Here is an 18,938-nt window from a genome sequence, read left to right as displayed (position 1 = left end):
ACAAAACCGAAGACGTTACAGATAAGACAGACTGGCCAATAATAAAAGTCGACCATAAAATCGGAGCATTAAAATCGGGCATAAAGATCGAGCATAAAAATCGCGCAATTTTCGATAGCGACAAACATGAACGAATCAGTGTTCCGCTGAATCGAATATTCCCGGCATGAATGCGAAATCAGGGATGGTTTGTCGCCGCATACTTTCGCATCGATTACGCGATAGGGGAGCGGTGGGAAGCGCGGAGGGGGTGGAAAGAAGAATGATTTCATGGACAACCGAGTTACTGGTTTCTGGACGGCCGCGGCGCGGCGCTGTCCGGGGCTCGTTAATTGGAAATTTCGTGGAAGCGGGACGGCGAGAAAAAGGAGGAGTTACAGGAATAGTTTGCGAGAAATATGAAGGGGGCACGTGTTCGAGGCTGCTAGTTACGAATAAGGGCCGCGTTGCTCGTTAGAGGCCCGCGCAGTAGTATACGCTGGCAGTCGGACACAGTAGCGCGGACAGAAACTTCTCGGCCCCGCGGAAGATGATACTCCACCGTCCGGTGAATGGGACTAATCAAACAGCAACTGGAATTTTTCACCGTTTCGGTATCTCGCCGTGTTTTTGCTTATTACGTTGAGACAGATGACGGGGGAACCTAGAAACCGTGGACATCCTTGGTTCCTTAATGTCTTATTTCTTCAAGAGAAATATCAGACGGTTGCTGTCTTTTTACCTTAACCCTTTGCACTCGAAGCCATTTTAAGCTTAGATCCAAAATTGCTATTTTGACCACCTGTAGTATAGTACTTGGAATAATTTACTATATGAAATTGAGTCTTGCGATTCGTAAAACTGTTGTGCTTTTAACAGAAAGGTATTTGATAATGTCAACATTATTTTGTAAATTATATAACAATTTTCATTGGCGCTTCAGAGGCGCCACTCGAGTGCAAAGGGTTAATATTTGCTGCAACCTGACCGTCATCTTCTGATGTGACATTTTTCTCAGGATAGGCATCTTCAGGAAAGTGATAAGGCACTGACATCGCGTTGAACCGACTGGATTTTCGGACAGACTTAATTGGTTCTAGGTTAATTGTTAGGCGGCAATGTTACGCATGAAAGTAATTTTTATTTAAATAGTTCTGTTATGCTCAGAATAGTATGAAAGTATTTTCTTGGATTCTTGTAATTTTGATCTTGAAATAGACACTCTATTGAGCAAATATAGTATAATTTTTACCAAGCAAGACAATTTGATTTAACTCATCTTTGTATAGATAGACTTGTATACACTAGACCATGTATATTAACAAAAATTGATAGTATTTTTACATTATTTTATTTTCGTTGTGGGAAATCCTTTAAGGGTTATATATCTATAAAATTATCTAATATCTATAATACTACCTATGATAATAATAATTATATAATATAAAATTATAAATATCTACAAAATTAATTACTAAAATGTCAATTTTCATGAAAACCAAAAATTTAATTATTACACAATATACCACATAAGAAGGAACGTAAGATCAACAAATATACCTTTCGAAATATATTCAAACAAATTAACCAATAATGACCTGAACAAACTAAAATCTCAAAGTAAAATCTCCATCGCTGGTTTAATAAATTACGCTAATGTGAAAGTCATTTAAAAATCGAGCTTAAAAAGAGCAGCGAAGAAATGGAAATAAACAGCGGTCGTACAAAAATGATTTCGTCGTACGATTTCAACGAGCACAGTGTTTCGGAGCTCCATGGCGTATAAATGGCCAATTCGTGCGCCATCCATCATTCTTTATCGCAGCGAAAGCCGTGCCAAGTTGGCGACCGGATCGCAGATTCCTCGACGCGTGCGAGGATCGCGGCGGCAGGGAACCGATTTCTTTTGGTGTTCCCGCTGTCGCTATAATGCCCGATGACCCGTGAACCAAGACATCGAAGCGGGACCCAAAGCTCTGCCAAAAATTCGGTGGGGGAGGGGCGGGATTTTTGACGTGGACGAGCCAAAACGCTGCCTGCCATCGTCAGCGTCGTGTTTTTCATTTCTATTCGTGGACAAAACCGCGACGGATTGAATTATGGTGGGTCCCGCGTGACGCCGTAAATCCCGCGGAAAAGGGATCGACAAGGTGCCGTTTTTCACGCGAACCATTCCGATAGCGAGCCTGATGAACGTCACCGATCTATGTCTGTAGTGCACACCGGTGGAAGTCAAGGGATCCTTCTGCTCGCGAACTGTCAACGATATTTATAGACATCGATGAAATTCTGGGGAAAAAAATGGTAAAATTCCATTTGCTATGGATTTGTTAATAGACGTTATAAGAAGTTTTAATACAAAAAGTCTTGTAAAAATTTTTATCGCTTTATTAGTCTGCTTCTGATATATAAAAGAATTCTATAATTTATTCCATGATCAGGAAATATTGCGTATTTATCATACCTGAATATCTTTGAATATTTAATAAAAGAATATTCGGAATGTATACGATCGTAGATTCTAATTTCAACGCTTGTGCAGATGCGATAAAAGTGGCACGAACGTGACTCGTGTCATTAACAATCAGATTTCTACTATTTTTACAATGTACGTCCAAGGGAATAAATTCGCTGAATAATTGTTCGCAAACGCATCGCCATAACCTCGCCAATCATGCATAATGAAATGAACGATCATTTTAATAGGACCAGTAGATCCCGCCGTAAATGACAAACGTAAATTTGCCGCGACAAGGTGCGAAAATAAGACAACGCTGATAAACGCGTATCCAAGAGTCAACGCGTGGCAATTTAACGGCTCCATCCGGAGCACGTCCGAGCCTGACGATTATCGCCGGTGAAAAATGACCGGTGTAAACGTCGAAATACGTTTTCGAACGGTGAACGTATCTCACCGGGCGCGAGAGACTTGAAAAATAACCCCGGTTGCAAGATTTATCTAATCCGTTGCGTTTGTTGTACATAGAATTTCCTCGGCGTGAAAACCGATGGCGACTGTCTGTTCGAGTTGCAGATATTATATTATGTCTTCATCTCTTGTGTTTGCTACTTCGCCATTGATTCATTATACGCCATCTTCTACCATCCTCTTAACACCTTGCGCTAAAATAACAAGGAAGACTCGTGATAAAGATTCTATGAGAGATCTATTAAATAGGAATATTATTAATTTATTTTAAATAGAAGTCAAATTGAATTCTTCGGTTATCAAAGTATAGAAATGGAAGTAAATGAAGATAATACAAGAAGCAAAAATTATCTGGTCCTATTAAGGAAAATATTAAGGATAAATAAATGCGAATCAACGCAGCGTGAAAAGAAGACGTAGAACAAGGGGTTAAGCCATTTTCAAGCTTGGGTTACGTTTATTATGGATCTGTCCTACCGTCGTTATATTTTTTTAATTCTCTTTTATTAATGCATTTTTAACTCCATCTTCTATCTTCTTCTCTATTAGATTCATGTTAAGAGATAACATCTGTTTATTGTTAAAATAGAAAGTTTGTTAGTTGATTTTTCGATACGATGCTATTTTCACTAGAAAATAATTATTTTATCTCGAATTAAATTAGTTATTTAAAGAAATATAGTTCACTTTCCTTAGAAGTATGATTTAGTAATTTTTAACCTCCGTTTATAAAGATTTACATTCTAAATACACTTGTAAAGACACCACAAATATTACATTTATTTCTTATAAAATTGTAGACATTAACGTAAAATATTATTTAATGTTATTAGTATTAAAGTTATCATATCTGATACAATTTCATTAATACAACTATTTTGAATTTCGACAAATTTGTTCATATAACATAGACGATAATTTTAATACTATGAATTTCGTATATTCACTAGTGGCCATTTGATCTCGCAGACCGCATATTAATCCGAATGGTTGGGAATCGATGTCATTTTCAATGCACACTGACCATCAATAGTTAAACAAAAATAATTAAGCAGCTAAAGCCAAGTGCCACATAGTAAAGAATATGAATTATTAGTAGAAGTAGTAAAGGTGTGAATCATTCTCACCGGAGAGACATCCACCTGCCACCTAAATCCAACTAGCACATAATCGAGATTCCTATCTGTCAGTACTCGCAACATTTTATAAACCAGTTTCAACGAAAAAACACACAAATGTCACCTAAATCAAACCACCACCAAATCAAAATCTCGAACTTCATTCTTCTCAAATTGACAGACAAATTGCTGCTAACTGAAACCATCACCAAAGCATAATTTAGGCTTCATTACCAAACAATTTTTACATATCAGTTTCACTCAAAAGGCAGCCAAATTCCAATTAATTTATAGCATAATAGCAAATCGAAAATTGAGCTTTTATTACTCACATAATTTTCCAAACGAATTTCACCCCGAAAGCACCCAAATAACAAATAAATCAGACCATCGTCGAAATCAGGATCTCGCCCCTTATTTCCCACAAATCTCTACGAACCAATTTCCCCCAAAATACACCGAAGCATCGCTTGATCGCAAATATTTGCGAACCGGTTCTCATCGGAAAATATACCGAAATTCCAGCTAAATCGAACCACCGCGTAATCGGCAGCTCAACGCTCGTTCCCCACAAAATTGTGTTCCACCGAAAACGCGGGCAAATTCCAATTAATTCGAACTGCTGGCAAATCGGAGGCTCCGGCAGGATTATGTCGCCACAAAATTTTGCGAACCGGTTTCCACGCTCGCCGCTTCGGAAACCCCCCGGGAAAATTCCTGTTCCCCTCCGAAGCAGGAGCCGATCAGCTCCAGGAGCAGGCGATTCGAAAAATGGTCAAAATACTCGCGCAACAGGCCCGCTCGCCCCACCCCCGCAGCTCGTGCAGGCGCCCCAGGTGGCCGCGGTCCTGGCATGCGTCGCGACGCCTCGTGCACGCGAGCCCAGTGCCAATCGGTCGTTCGAAAAGAGCGCCGGCGGTGTCGATCGTTGAACGCGGACGCGCATCAGGTCTAGGATCGCCGGATCCTGTTCGCCGGTACACCCCGGTGGCTAGAACAGAACCGGGAAAAGATCGGGCCTCAGTTCGTCGAGCAGTGTCAATCGGAAAATCGACCAGGAAGCAACCCGATTGGTTGACGGATCGAGCCCGGAGGAGAAGAGCCCGTCGCAGGTGGGCTAGACCACGCCAGCCCGTGGAGGACACGTGCGATCGATCGATCGTCCGCGCGGCGGATCGAGGCCGGAAGCACCGCGAATCGCCGGCTCGGGCAGGGTCGCAGGAGACAACGGAGTCGGCCAGGGTGGCCTTGGACGGCTCGCGCGACACACATCACCGTCGCCCGTGAATATTTCACCGTGGCCTATCGATCTAGCTTCCAGAAGCACGTGTGTGTCTCGCGATCGTGCGACACCTGACCGACCGTTCACGCTGCGACACCATCAGGTATCCCCGTCGTATCCCATCGGGACACTCGACGTCCAGAGCACACTGTCAGAGACCCGCGACGAACACCCGCCACTTTTCTACGTCGATGTGTCGTCCTCTGTCCGTTTCTTTTTTTTTTTTTTGTTGGCTCCCTGTGAACTTGTGACAACGTGAATCGCCCCTCTTCGTCATCAGTGTTGGCCGACGTTGGACCTGTGGACCCTCCAGCACCCTCGTCAACCTCGTCGGGATTGATCGTTGTGCTTGTCCGTAGAAGATCGATGGGACTAACGCCTCGCCGACATCGATCGCCTCACGCGATTCCCTCTTTGTTGCTTTTCGTTGTTTGGGACTCTGGTCGTACCGCTGTTTCGTGAATCATTTTATTTGGTCGATCTTGTCGGCGATGGAGTCACCGGTGGTTGGATGCTGGATACGTTCGGGTTTACGAAAAGCAGGATAAAATATTGTAGATCGATTGGTAATATCGAGATTTTTATTGTTTCAAGGTTTGGGAGTTGTTCGGAGAATGCAGTGCATTTTTCTTGCACTCTATCGCGCTTTATGCTTTCAGGCTTAAAATTTCCTACGCAGCAAAGACAATCGAATTACACATTAAACGTACCATTGCGATAAAAATGACTGGTCTTACACATTCTACTTTCAAATTGTTGAAATCGTGAATACTCCTTATTAATAAACGATTCAATAAATTCCTTTCTACAAGCTTGCATTGTAATCAAAGTTACGAACAATCGAAATATATTTGATTCTGTCATTTTTATAAAAAAAATTACTGGTTAGCTATTTTCTGAACTTGTTAGGTCTAGTATTAATAGTATTATAGATCGTGTTTCTGTTCCTCGTCTCGTGTATGTATAGTAGAAGCGTCCATTCGCTAAATCTACACGCTACTAGTCCCCCGCGTGAACGCACACCAACTCGTAGAGCAAATATATTCGCAGCTAGTTAAAGGTAAACTTCGTCGGTGTGTACATTCTCTAGTAATAGTAAACATTTTTGTACTTAGTATTGATGCCTTTGCTTACTTTTAGTAGATACCTTTGCTGATCTTTTCCAGAAAATTTATTCTTTATTTAATATGTTTAAACAGTAAATATTCGTATAAAATCTTTTCGAAATTTATTCAACTTTACTCAGTTTTACAATTTTATCGTGTCAAAATCCGCGTCAATTTTAACTAACAAACGAATCGATGTTCACAGAGCGTCCAAAGTATTTCTTTGTTTCAAGCGCTCAAAATTTGGCAGGTGTGACTAGAGTTTTGCGACTGACTGTATCGCATCCTTTACACTCGCAAACAGCGAGAACAGACGTTGGTAATGAGAATTATAAATTATTGAACAGTGCAACTGTTTACTTTACACTTTTGTTTAACTAATCGGCGTAGTCGTCGAGAATATCTGCTCGGGATGGCCTTCTTCTTTTTGTAATAGGTTTTATATATGTAATTTGGCATCGTTTGTCATCGATGAATACCGTGCCAGTCGTCGCGCTAACCGATAACAATCTTCCTACATCATGTTTCATCATCTAGACGAGCAGAGCTTCCTCTGTTCTTATTTCAGCCCTTCGTTTTCATAATTGGATTCATCCGCAGATATTCTATTTTTACGTATCCTATTTTTTACGTTATTCGTCTCTGAAATATATTTTACATTTTTATTGAGGAACAGCAACGCTGTTGCAGTTTTTTACTCTGTTGGATAATTACAAATTGATTTATACTTGTTCCTAAAAAATGAAGACTTTAATCGTGAAGGGTAACAGCTTTATTATTCGTTAGCAGCTTTAATAGTCTTAGCGAATATTGTAGAAAAATCTTCGAATATCGACGTTGAAATTTATTTTATGAAATATCTTATAGCAATGAACAACTCTCAAATAACTAGAATTCGTGTCGTCGTAAATCCAGAAATTCGTAAATCCAGAAACATAAACCATAAGGATCTATAATCTCCATCAAAACGCATCGGTGATTTCAACGCACCTGCAAAGTCAGTTCTACAAGAAAATTAACGTGCCAATCGCTGGAAAATTTTATCGCCATAAATTCGTAACGAAGTGCAGAAACAGGAGACCGCAAATATCCACGATCTCACCTCGGTGACTTCAACGTACCCGCGAAATGGCGAAGAATTTCACCAGCGACCGAATCGCCGGCGAGCAAACAACGGAGATCGCGGGACGATCAATGAAGGATCTAACAGTGTCCGCAAACCGTAACCACATCCCACGTGTTCCCCTATGTTGCTTGCTGTGTGCTTCCGTGTGAGCGGCCGGAAAACGAAGATTCCGGCGACCCGATCCTTATCGCGAGAGGAGCGGTTTTTGCGGGGATGCGGCTGGCATGCAACTTCCTGTTCGCTGTCGCTTAACGACTCGCCTCGGTTTTGCCTCGCAAATCATACGAAGGACGATTACAAGGACCCGACCGGGGACCGAGTAACGCGAGCTCCGAGATAACTGCACCGAGACTTATCGAACTCGCTCTGCTTGCGACCGACCTGAATTAATTCGGACGTTGCTCGAGACCCCGTCTTCGTTAGTTAGCCGCGCAGGTGGCCGCAGCAGGTGCAAAAGCTTTCGTTTCTACCGCCGCCCCGAATCCATGGGGTGAGCTCCGACGCGGTGTTCTTAGACTGGAATTCTTTTTCCGACCGAGGGATTCAGACGATTTAATTAGTATGCCGTGGATGCGGGACTGTTCCTCCTCTCGGAGCTGTTTTTAGAATCGTTTTTCACTTTCTGAACAATTGAATTAGGGAGAAAACAGCGTAAGTTAGGGTAGGAATTATTATCTTTAGCGAGGATTAACGAGAACTGCAATGATCGAATTTATTTTATAAGGACCACGAGGAAATTATTATGTTGAGACCTTTTCTGCAAAGTGTTCCTAAATATTTTCTATGCAGTGTGATTAGTCTTCTTTTTCGGACAATTCTAGGGAAGAGGATATGCGACGTGATCTTTATAAAACGATTCTCTGGTCGATCGTTTAGCGCAGGATTGGATTGGATCTATGCGTTGAAAGTGCAATTTATATTGTCTGTCGGAAGAACATTTTCCGGCTGCATTATGGGGCGGGATTATGAGGGGATTTGAAGAACAAATGATCTACAAAAGTCACCCTCATTTTCACTTATCTAACAAGGAAAGATAATAGGGAAAAACCTGCAGGATAGAAAAATGAATAATAGAATTTTCTACAAAATTTTCGCACGCGTAACTCACAATTGAAACTCTTTATAAAAATATATCAAAAGGAAAAGAAAATATTTTAACCTTTTAGATACTACGCGCCACTATAGTGGCTTTCGCGAATGGCTCGTGCTTTACTCAATTGTTTTATTATTTATTAAAGCAAACAATTAAAGTGAAAGTGTTTATATACAATATATTAAGAAAAGAATATATGTTATTAGTACTATATATAGATATCCGGAAAAAATATATATTAAGAGAAAATCGTAATTTAGTTACGAAAAGCTTTATTTGCGCAAAATCCTGCCGTATCTAAAAGGTTAAGGGTGCGAAAGAATAGTTGAAATCTAGTTTTAATGTAAAAGGTTGAACGTGATTGGTACGCAAATGATATGCACGTTTCAGCTATAGTGTAACGCAGTGCCGTCATTCGCGGGTTGTTTTCCGGGATCGGATACTATACTATTCGGCCGCAGTCGCCATTAATTTATCATCCGTTGAAAGCAGGGGATTAGGATTTATCGCAAAGGCCGCGGGCGATTCGAGTTGGGGTTGTTCGCGGGTATTGCCGGGGCTGCGCCGCGCCGTGGACGCCGAACGTTGCCGTGACAAGATAGTCTTTGCGGCTGCGGCAAATCAATCGAAAGTCTCGACTATTAAAGTCAGTGTCGTCTGGTCGGGCGAACAGTCCTCCGTGACGTAGAGGCGGGCTCCGGTCGCTCGTCGAGCCGCGTTCGCGACTGGTGCCGCGAAAATTTGAATTCCGGCGAGAAATCGACGGAAGCATCGAGTGCTCGGAAACATTCACAAAATCCCCTTGCGCTCGCACTCCCCTCGATCGTGATCGTCGAAGATCGTTTCGACACCGAGTGAATGCCTCTGCATCCCTTTGCTTTCGCAATCCTGGTCTTCGGAGGGGATGCACATGAGAGTGTTTAGACGAAAAGGTGGCCGGATTTATTTTATGTTAAATATTTGTTAGAATTATACTGATTTACCGAAACCAGATGTCATCTTTTATTTTTTAAATGCTTTGCTTTGTTCATGAGTTTTGGGGAATCAGTGTGTGTAAGAGTGTATGTTCTTTTCTTTTCTATTCTTTTTTTTAATAGTTAGGGATATTTGTATGTTATTATGCTAGCGAATTTTTCAACTGAAAGTATTTTATACAGTGGGTAAAATTGGGATTTCCAGAAATTCCAAATGAATTAAAACCGCTCTTCGAATTCGATTCAATTTTCGATTGAAGTCAACCGATTTAGGAACGATCGATTTCGGAAATACAATGTGAACGTTTTCTGATAATTTAACAGTTATGTTAATGCCGAAAAGCTTGAATTATCATTGAAGCTTCGATAATGCTCCTCAGAATGTTGCACCTTGGGCGCGATCATTTAGATTTCTCCTAACTCAGTGCTTCAACTTCGATTGAAATTAATACACCGAGATCTCGAAATATTCAGAAACTCGACGTGGACGTTCCCTAAGGTTCCAGCGATCACGGTGACACAAAACACAAACGAGTTTCTTTGATCTTTCGATCGAGTTTCTTCGATCCTACGATCGAGTTTCTTTGATTTTACGATCGAGTTTCTTTGATTTTACGATCGAGTTTCTTCGATCTTACGATCGAGTTTCGTTGGTCTTTCGAACAAGTTTCTTAGGCCGTTAACCACGCGACGGAATTATTTTTTCATAAAGCGTTCAGCGAGACGCGTCGGCAATTTCTTTTGCGAAACAATGAGCCGGTTAAACGACGACGCCCCCAAGTTCTCGGTCTCACTATAAATTCGTGGCGAAGAAGTTCGGCCAACGTGCCGTGAATGGTTCGCCTGGAAAAACTGTTCCCGTGCCGGTAATGCCAGCGTCTCCCCCCGAGTCGACAGAAGTTTTCGTACGTAAATCAAATTGGATCCTGGGAATAGGAAACGACAAAGATCAACGGATCCCGGCGGCGCGGGCACGCGATCTATCATACAGAAGCGCAATTACAATTACGGACCTTGAGATCTCGTGACGAGCTAAATCGAGCGAGTCGACTCGCGACTGCGAAACGTTCGATCGAGCGTCCGCGAAATCGTGTTTGTCTGTTTCCCTTCGCAAACTTGAATGGGAATGAAAAACGAAGTTAGAGAGTCGCGATATTGCGACGCCCCCGTTTAAGGGACCACGAATTCCGGGACCGAGGATCTCGCGATCGAGAAACTCGTTTCGCAGCGAGCTGGCCAACTTGGATAGTAAAAACGGCGTAACTCGGTTTGGCTATTATTTCCGAGTGAAATTGCAGCGGAGCTTAAGAGAATGCTGATGAAGAAGGATCGTAAACTGTTCGTTCGAGTCGTCTGTTTCTTCTACTCGCGATTTCACCCTTCGCGCGATCCCTTTGTCGCGACGATTAAGTGAAGGATATTAAGGAAGGTTAATGGTGATGACGTAGATCTTCTTTCGAATTTTCCTCGCCGCAAGATTATTTGTTAGGATTGGTTGATTCATTGATATTCGAGGAAGTCGACGGAGGAAAGTAAAATTTTTTCCTTTGCACAATTTCTTGCTGCAAGGATTGATTAAATGGCACAGGAAAAAGAAAAATAGAGAAGAAAATATAGGATTTCTTTTGAAATATGTCCACTGCGCGATCATTTGTCACAATGATCGATTGATTTATGTTGAAGAAAATTACTGAATGGAAGGATGCAGGATTTCTTTCGAATTGTTTCCACTGATCACTCGTCGCAACGAATTATTAAATTAAATTAAACAATATAGATCTTTCGATTTTCTTCCGTCGCAAAACCATTCGTTAGAATTGGTTAATTTGTTAATATTCCAGAGGGGTTGATAGAGAAAAAGATCTAAAAATGCTTCCAAACTATTTCCCTTACGTTATCAGTTGTCGCAAGATTTGTTAAATAATACAGGAAAAATGTTAATACAAAAGAGAATACAAGTTTTATTTTAATGTATGTTCACTGTACGATCATTTGTTGCTACGATCAGTTGATTTATGTTTAAGCAAGTTACCAGTAGGATAAACACAGGATTTCTTTCAAATTTTTTACCCCTAAACTATCGTCTGTTTTAACAATTGATTAAGCGATACGGGAAAAGGTTAATATAAACCAAAAGACAGGATTTATTTCGAAATATGTCAACTGCACGATCATCCGTTAATTTATTTTGCTGAAATTTTTACCACTGCACCAATCCTTTGCCGCAACATTTTAAATGAAATGATACAGAAAAAGGATAACGGAGAAGAGGACGCAGATCTTCTTTCGCATTTTTCCTCCTGCACGATTACTAGTCGCAACGATTAGTAGTTAATTGAATATATAAAAGGTTAATGGAGCTAGGATTTCTTTTATTTTTTTCTCCGCTGCACGATGGCATCGCGATCAAGTGAATAATATCGAACCCTTTAACCGAGCCTTGGCGCGCACCGAAGTGGCTAACCAAAGGATAACGAGAGTGTGACCCTCTTATAAAGGATTAACGCGTTGACTGACTTGGTGTACATTATTCTTGCAGTAAATGCATAAAGTTTATATCGTTCGTTACATCTTTTGTTATAGTTCTTTGAAAATGCTACACTTTTTCTGTGAAGGAATATAACAATTTTCGAAGATACAAAACCCAGCATTAACGTTTGTTATTTTCAGAATCGTGATTTCGGACTGTGGACCATTTTTAGATTTTAGATAACTTTCTAGCAAAAATAGACAATTCGTATTTGTTATAGACCGTTTATTTTGCTGCTGTATTTATTAATTTTATTACGATATTATTGTTCGAAAAGATCGTTTCACATTTCATAGAATTCGTTTCATATAATTCAAATGAAAGATTTAAAACGAACTCAAAACAAAGAAAAGAATGTTATTTATATCTTGGATCGCAAATAAATCTTCACCATATCTGACTTATTATACGAAACTAGGTTAAACATTCTCCACAATAACAAATAACACGAAAATTCACGTAGAAATAAACTGTTTAAAACTCTGGAGATCATGAAGCATCGAAATAGCCGGGATCGTACGAACGTGCAATGAAAACAGACACAAAGCGGCGAAACCGGCTCCTTTCACAGAAAAAGCTGATCCGCGTAATCTTTTCGAACGAGCCCCGGCCGGTCAGCGCGTTGTCCGGACATCCCCGACAGCCGAGCCCGTTCTCCAAAAGGGCGCGGTCGGCCCAGGCGCGTTACCCCGAAACAAGCTTCTCGTTCCCCCATCCTGCCTCGATCTCTCTCGAAAGCCGTGACAAAGGGACGAAAAAGCGGGATCCCGGGCGTGACAGGTCGTAGCGATGTCGCGACTATTCCGTGCCGCGAGTGCAACAGCCCGGAGCAGGCCGGTTCGTTCGAGCCCGCACGAAAACGTGGAAAACGTGGAAAACGTTCCGGCGGCACGCGGCATGTTCGCTGATTGGACTCGCTTTAGGCAGGCCCCCCGTTGGTCGTCGAAGGTCGCAGAATCCCGGTGGGAGTTAGCGTCGAGTCGCAAACCAAAGGGACGAGGATTAGGGACTATAGGGACGCTTTTCGTGATCGTCGAGCACACCGCCGCCGCCGCCCGCCCGCCGCCGCTGCTGCTTCTTCTCTTCCTCCAAAAAGCTGTGTTTGTTCCGACACGTACAAAAAAAATACAACAGACAACCGAGAGAGCGAGCGAGCGAGCGAGAAAGAAAGAAAGAGAGAAAGAGAAAGAGAGACCCGTGTATAAGCACACCGACACCACACACAGTGTTAAGACACCCAGTGTTCTCACGTGTAACTGTTTAGCCTCTCTGTAGTAACCGCAGCCTAGTTCAGTCATGAATCTTATGTTCCGCAAGAACTTCGGCGGCGACAAGGGGCTCGGTGGAGGTGGAGGAGGCGGAGGTGGCGGATTGGAGGGTCGCTCGTGCGTGGGTGGTGCGTACGGGTCCGGTTCCCTGGGGTACGGGGGCGGCAGGTTCGGCGTCGTGCGCGGCGCCGGGCCACCGATCGTCGGAACTCGCGGCCCGATCCGACGAAGCAGAGATCTCGGCTACTTCCCGTCGATGGCCGATCACGATCACCAGGGGTACGCGTACAGGACTCACCTGTTCCTCACTCCACCGTCAGGCGGGGCCCTCGGCTCGCCTCCCGACGAGCCCACCGAGAGATTGGGACCACCGCCCAGGAAGAGCTCCGGCCCGCACGTGATCAAATGGGGCGGCGGAGGGGCCGCCGCTCAAGCCCAGGTCGCCGGCCCGCAGCAACCCGTCAGGAGGAAGATACAGCAGCAGAAGGAACCGTCTGACCCACCGACACCCACTGCCTCCAGACAGGTAGACCGTAGCTGAACCATTGTCTCTAGAAGTAATTGCTTTCGTTTCGCTTGGTAGTATTTAGAAGCTTCGTAGTTTGATAGCCTTTGGAAGCTGCTGTTGGTTGCACTGTTCACTAATTTCGTGCTTGTAGCAGAGGGTGGGCTAGAAGTAAGCCCTTCGATTACCTAGTTTTGTGTGGTGGCAATAGATTAGACATTTTGTATTTCATAGGTCAGTGTATACTTTTATGCCATTAGTGTAGAGTTTAATTTAGACTCTTTATCAACCCTTACAGCGATAGACGAGATTTTCTATAGACATTCTATTTTATATCCTGAACTGTCGGTCAGAAAAGATCAATTTATAAAGATAAAAAGTTATAAACATCTTCATTTTTAATATATATATATTTTATATATTTTTATCTCATTCTGTCAGAGCACATTTTTATACCATCCATAGCAGTACGAAATGGTAGACATCTCATTCTACATACATTCTATTTCACACTTTTATTATAGATTTTTCCACTGCACACGTAGATCAATTTTTAATTACACCAAAATCCAGATTTCTTCAGAAAAGTATTTCATCCTTTGTAACAGTAGATTAAATTTATTATAGACGTATATCATAGTAGAACTCACGAAACATTAAAGGCAAACTAAAAGCAGTCCTTACCAAACTGTAGATGACAAATACCGCAAATAAAATTCGCAGTTCTATGGCTACCAAACGATAACCACGATTGGATTAGTGGGCACGGCAATTGGCAAACCGGTTAGCACCGCGATTTTCGAACGCGTTAGCATCCCAGTTAGCGTTGCCTCACCGCGAAGCAGCAACGCTCGCCGCGAGACACTTTGTATACTTTATCACAATAGTTGCAAACACCGTGCGAGTAATTTTAGAGAACTCCTGCCCGTGTCCGCGTTCTACTATTCACTTCGAGGATGGACTATAACTCATACGATAGCACGGACCGCAGATGTTTATTACAAGTGTCTCGAGATGTAGGATACATCCACGGGCACGACTGATTTAGAACTATTCCGTACCCGAGGCTCTGTAAATTAGTCCGGCGGAAACGGGTCGGTTAAATCCTCGGAAAATCGACTGTCTTTCATGCTTCGGTTCTTTCGAGTTGCTGTCACATTTTTCAATCACCTTCTGATGGGATTTAAACCACTTGTACAATATAGGACAAATTTTATTATAAATTTTTATATATAATTTGAAAATTATTTATTAATGAATTTCTGAAGATCTATAGGTAAATCAACATGTCTAGAAAGAGTAGCTTAACCTCTTAGATAGGATTGGATTTTGTGTGAATAAAATTTTTCGTAACTAAATTACCATTTTTCTTAATATATATATTTTTGGTATAGCTACATGTAGTATTAGCTATATATATTCTTTTGTTGGTGTAGCTGCTATAATGGTACGTCGTGCCTAAGAGGTTAAATATGTTGAGAAAGATTGAATCAATAAAATGAAATAATCAATAAAATTCTAAATAATCTTAAGCGTACTCGGTTATATTTCTCTCAATTATATCTATTAATTGCATCATTTCGAACATCCTCTCCAAATGTAACCGAAATGATCGACGAAGCAGAGACCCGGCACGACATCCTAAAATAATTTTCAAGTTCGTCGCCCCTTCGAGAGAATCCCGGAGTATTCTTCGGGGTCCGGGCATTAATATTAATCGATTTGTTCACGGTCTAATGGGATTAATAAACGGAGGCAGTCTCGCGCGACATCGAGGAGCAATCGGATACGTCGACGGCGCTTGTTGACGCCGGGCGTCGTTTGCAGACACTGTTTGCCGACGCGAGGGGGCGGAATTAATCTGGAGCCACCGCCGGCCGGGTTCCGAGAGGGATGCGGCCGATCACGATGCAACCCGCGTTTCGCCGGGTGATTAACGGGGATATTTCGGCTTGGATGTCGCCGGTTAAGAGAATTCGGATTGAATTCAATCAGTCGGAAGCTACGCCGTACTCCCGATCGTCTTCGAAATATGGTGATCGGTGTCTGCGCTGCTTCAATTAGCGGCGGCGGCGGACGCGATTGCGATGCTGTTGCAACATCTGGGAATTATCGCGATTCCTGAACGAAATAATAAATCCTGATCAAATGGTACCATGAACGGGAATGACTTCGGGTTTAATGCATTTATGGTAAAACTTTTTAACTGAAATATAAAATTGTGAAGGCGTGTAGAGAATTTGATAATATTGTTACAGTATTTCAGTTTTGACTTATTTATAAATTATTAAAAGAAACCATTTATTTTCATTCAATTTTTGTTTCTTACAAACGTATTGGAAAAATTTTATTTTCAACAAAAGTCTTGAGGATTGTAAAATGTTTTAAAGAAGCTAATATGAAAATTAAGTAACGAAAATTAATCATTTGCTAAACGTGATTGTTTCTCATTTCTTTTAACATTTTAAAAGAATGCATCGTACGAGTTACTTCGTTTAATTTGCAGTATATATGAAAATTTGATCTACCATGATTTTGATATGGTTTATAATACGAGCAGAATGTAAGCAATACAGTCTAAATGGCATTCACGTAATAGGAATGTAATATGTTATAAGAAGAATTTTCTTTACTATAGTGTCTTACCTTAATCGACGCTCAAACGGTTAAATCCTTGACAAAGACTTTGCGTCTCTTGCGTAAACTTATTAAAAGCATAAATGCAAGTAAAATTTGCAAGTAAAAAACACTCTTCGTACTTCTAAGAATTTAATAAAAACAAAGAAACTAATCAATGCAACTGTGGAAAAACCATACAGGCAAAACAGAAAAACCATTCGATACGGTTCTCTTTCAACTCTTTTTTCATCGAATTACTAATTATCGAAGTACCCTAAGCCGTGAAAAAATAACTGGAGAACGCCTTCAGCAGCGTCAGAAGTGGGCGGAGCCAGGAGCGCGCCGCTAAAGAGGGAACCGAGCAGAGCCAACGAAGCCATGGTTCCCAGCGATAAATTTGGACTTCGAGCGACGCTGTCGCGACCGCACTTCGTTGGCAGCTTCTCGAGGGCCCCGGAACAATCATCGTCGACAACGTTCCGAAGGTCGACCGTCCGGGAATTATACCTTGTAGCCCACACCCCCGACGCTATCGACGAGCGTCCGGCCAGCAGGAACACGGCCAGTCGGACACTCCGACGATATTTCAGCAGGAAGCGCAGGGGGGATGCGCTCGGCACTCGGCTCGGGATGCACGGGGTACACGGGGGTGTGTGCGCGGAATCGTGGCGGAAACGAGAGGGCCGCTCACGGAACCGGCCGGCGTAAAGTTACACCTACGCCCTGGCCGGCCGGCACGCAAACTCGCCATCTTATAGCACGCCAGCGTGGATCTCGGGACGTGCCATAAATTTCCTGGGAGCCGGACGACTATGCTCGATATCCGCCGGTCGTCGTGCCCATTCCGGACCCAGGAGCCATCCCGAATTCCGCTCTGTATCGTCCCACCTATTCACCGAAACTCGATCAGTTTTTATGGACTGATCGATGCATGGAAATCGAGTCGCGGGAGATTCTGAAAGAAATAAAGTCGGCGTGTCGGCGATCTTGAACTTCGCAAGGATCTAATCTAGATTTTCACTCTGTATCCTCAGCTTACACCCCGAAACGATTCGCAAAAAATTGAATCAAGAGAAAATTCTTAAAGAAGCAAAGTCGGCGCCTTTGATCTTAGAAAGGCAGGAACTAGGAAAATAAACCATCGATTGATCTCTAATTTAGCTCTCCATTCTCATCCTCTTCTCCGTAACTCGATGAATTCTTCTAAACGAATCGGTTCCCAAAAATTGAATCGCAGCGGATTCCGCAGGAAGTGAAGTCGACTTATCGCCGACCTTGACCTTACGAAGTAATTAACTAGGGAGGATATAGTTAGAACGGAAACTTGTTTCGACAAGCAACCCAAGTAACCTTTTTAGCTTACGGTAGTTGTAAACGCAGTAATGATCGAGGAGGAGTAATCGCGCGACGGAAAATGAAAAGTTTCGAAAATTGGCAGTTGAATTGTTATCGCGGCTGTCGATGCCTGAGATACAGACGGTGCGCGGGTGTGTGTTGGGCATGAATAAAACAGGGCACACGATGTTACCACCCTGCCATTCCAAATAGCAACGGAAATAGTCGGCCGGTCTCCCGGTTTCACGTTCAAAGCGGAACGGTATTCTTAAGGCGATAGCTGCGAGGAACCGTAGGAATATTTGAGAACGTCTCGGCTTTTACTTCGATGGGAAATGGCAGCAATAATGCCACTCTCTTGAGTCTGGCATCATCCCGCGGAGGCGGGTAAATGGATTAAGAGATCGAGCAAGCTGAAGAATGCCTTTCGGAGCTGCCGACCTCGGTGCCGTAGACGGAAACGTAATTTTCATCTGTCTGGATTTTAACTACATCAATTCGGGGACCACGTGGAGCTGTATTAGATGACAAAGACATAAGTAGTGGGAAAAATAACAGCGACAGTGTTTTTCGCACACTCTTTTTCAAGAAATTCTTGGAGGAGGAACTTGGTAAAACACAATGGCTTTGAAATTTTGCTTTTTATATGTCTTTTGACGAGGCTTGGTGGTGTTTATTTTAACCTCTTTATGGATACTGCCACGTGTCTACGTTTATTTTTCATAAAATTATGATTATTCTAAGTGTAGAGGAAATGAGATTTAGTTGAAAAACTATTTACTACAGAATCCCTTAGCAATGTGGAAAAATCTCATCGAATGAAATAAGATGGATGATAAATAAAAAAACAATTAAATAGTTTATTCTCAACTATAAAAATTCACCCCTGAAAAGGTTAATCTATTGCCGTTTTCTTAGAATACATGCTTATTTACATCCACTTCACTCAGGTCTCAAATCAGAAAATATTAAAATCCTAGCAAAGTACATATCTTCAAAAAAACATACCGTAATAATAAATGCATCCCTAAATCCGGCTTCCAACGTCAATCGAGAGCATCTAAAAATTCCTAA

General features: G+C 42.2%; 1 protein-coding gene across 3 annotated transcripts; it reads left to right on the top strand.

Annotated features, from left to right (window-relative positions):
• Positions 1-4,914: 4,914 nt before the first annotated feature.
• Positions 4,915-14,264, top strand: LOC144478174 (uncharacterized). 3 transcript variants are annotated; one of them, XM_078195910.1, is made up of 2 exons: positions 4,915-5,138; positions 13,061-14,264. In XM_078195910.1, the coding sequence occupies exon 2, from the start codon at positions 13,434-13,436 to the stop codon at positions 13,944-13,946; it is 513 nt and encodes a 170-aa protein (XP_078052036.1). In that variant the 5' UTR covers positions 4,915-5,138; positions 13,061-13,433; the 3' UTR covers positions 13,947-14,264. The 3 variants fall into 3 exon arrangements, with proteins under 3 accessions (XP_078052036.1, XP_078052034.1, XP_078052033.1); XM_078195908.1 differs by lacking the exon at positions 4,915-5,138 and adding an exon at positions 5,285-5,411; XM_078195907.1 differs by lacking the exon at positions 4,915-5,138 and adding an exon at positions 8,959-9,565.
• The last annotated feature ends 4,674 nt before the right edge of the window (positions 14,265-18,938 follow it).

The sequence above is a fragment of the Augochlora pura genome, unplaced genomic scaffold, assembly GCF_028453695.1.
Source record: "Augochlora pura isolate Apur16 unplaced genomic scaffold, APUR_v2.2.1 APUR_unplaced_8941, whole genome shotgun sequence".
Classification (NCBI taxonomy): domain Eukaryota; kingdom Metazoa; phylum Arthropoda; class Insecta; order Hymenoptera; family Halictidae; genus Augochlora; species Augochlora pura.
The sequence above is the reverse complement of the archived record's forward strand: the minus strand, read 5'-3'. Positions and strand labels throughout refer to the sequence as shown.

Bases quoted from the DNA above. Each gene is read 5' to 3' on its own strand.
- LOC144478174 (XM_078195910.1), top strand. From the start codon at position 13,434: ATGAATCTTATGTTCCGCAAGAACTTCGGCGGCGACAAGGGGCTCGGT.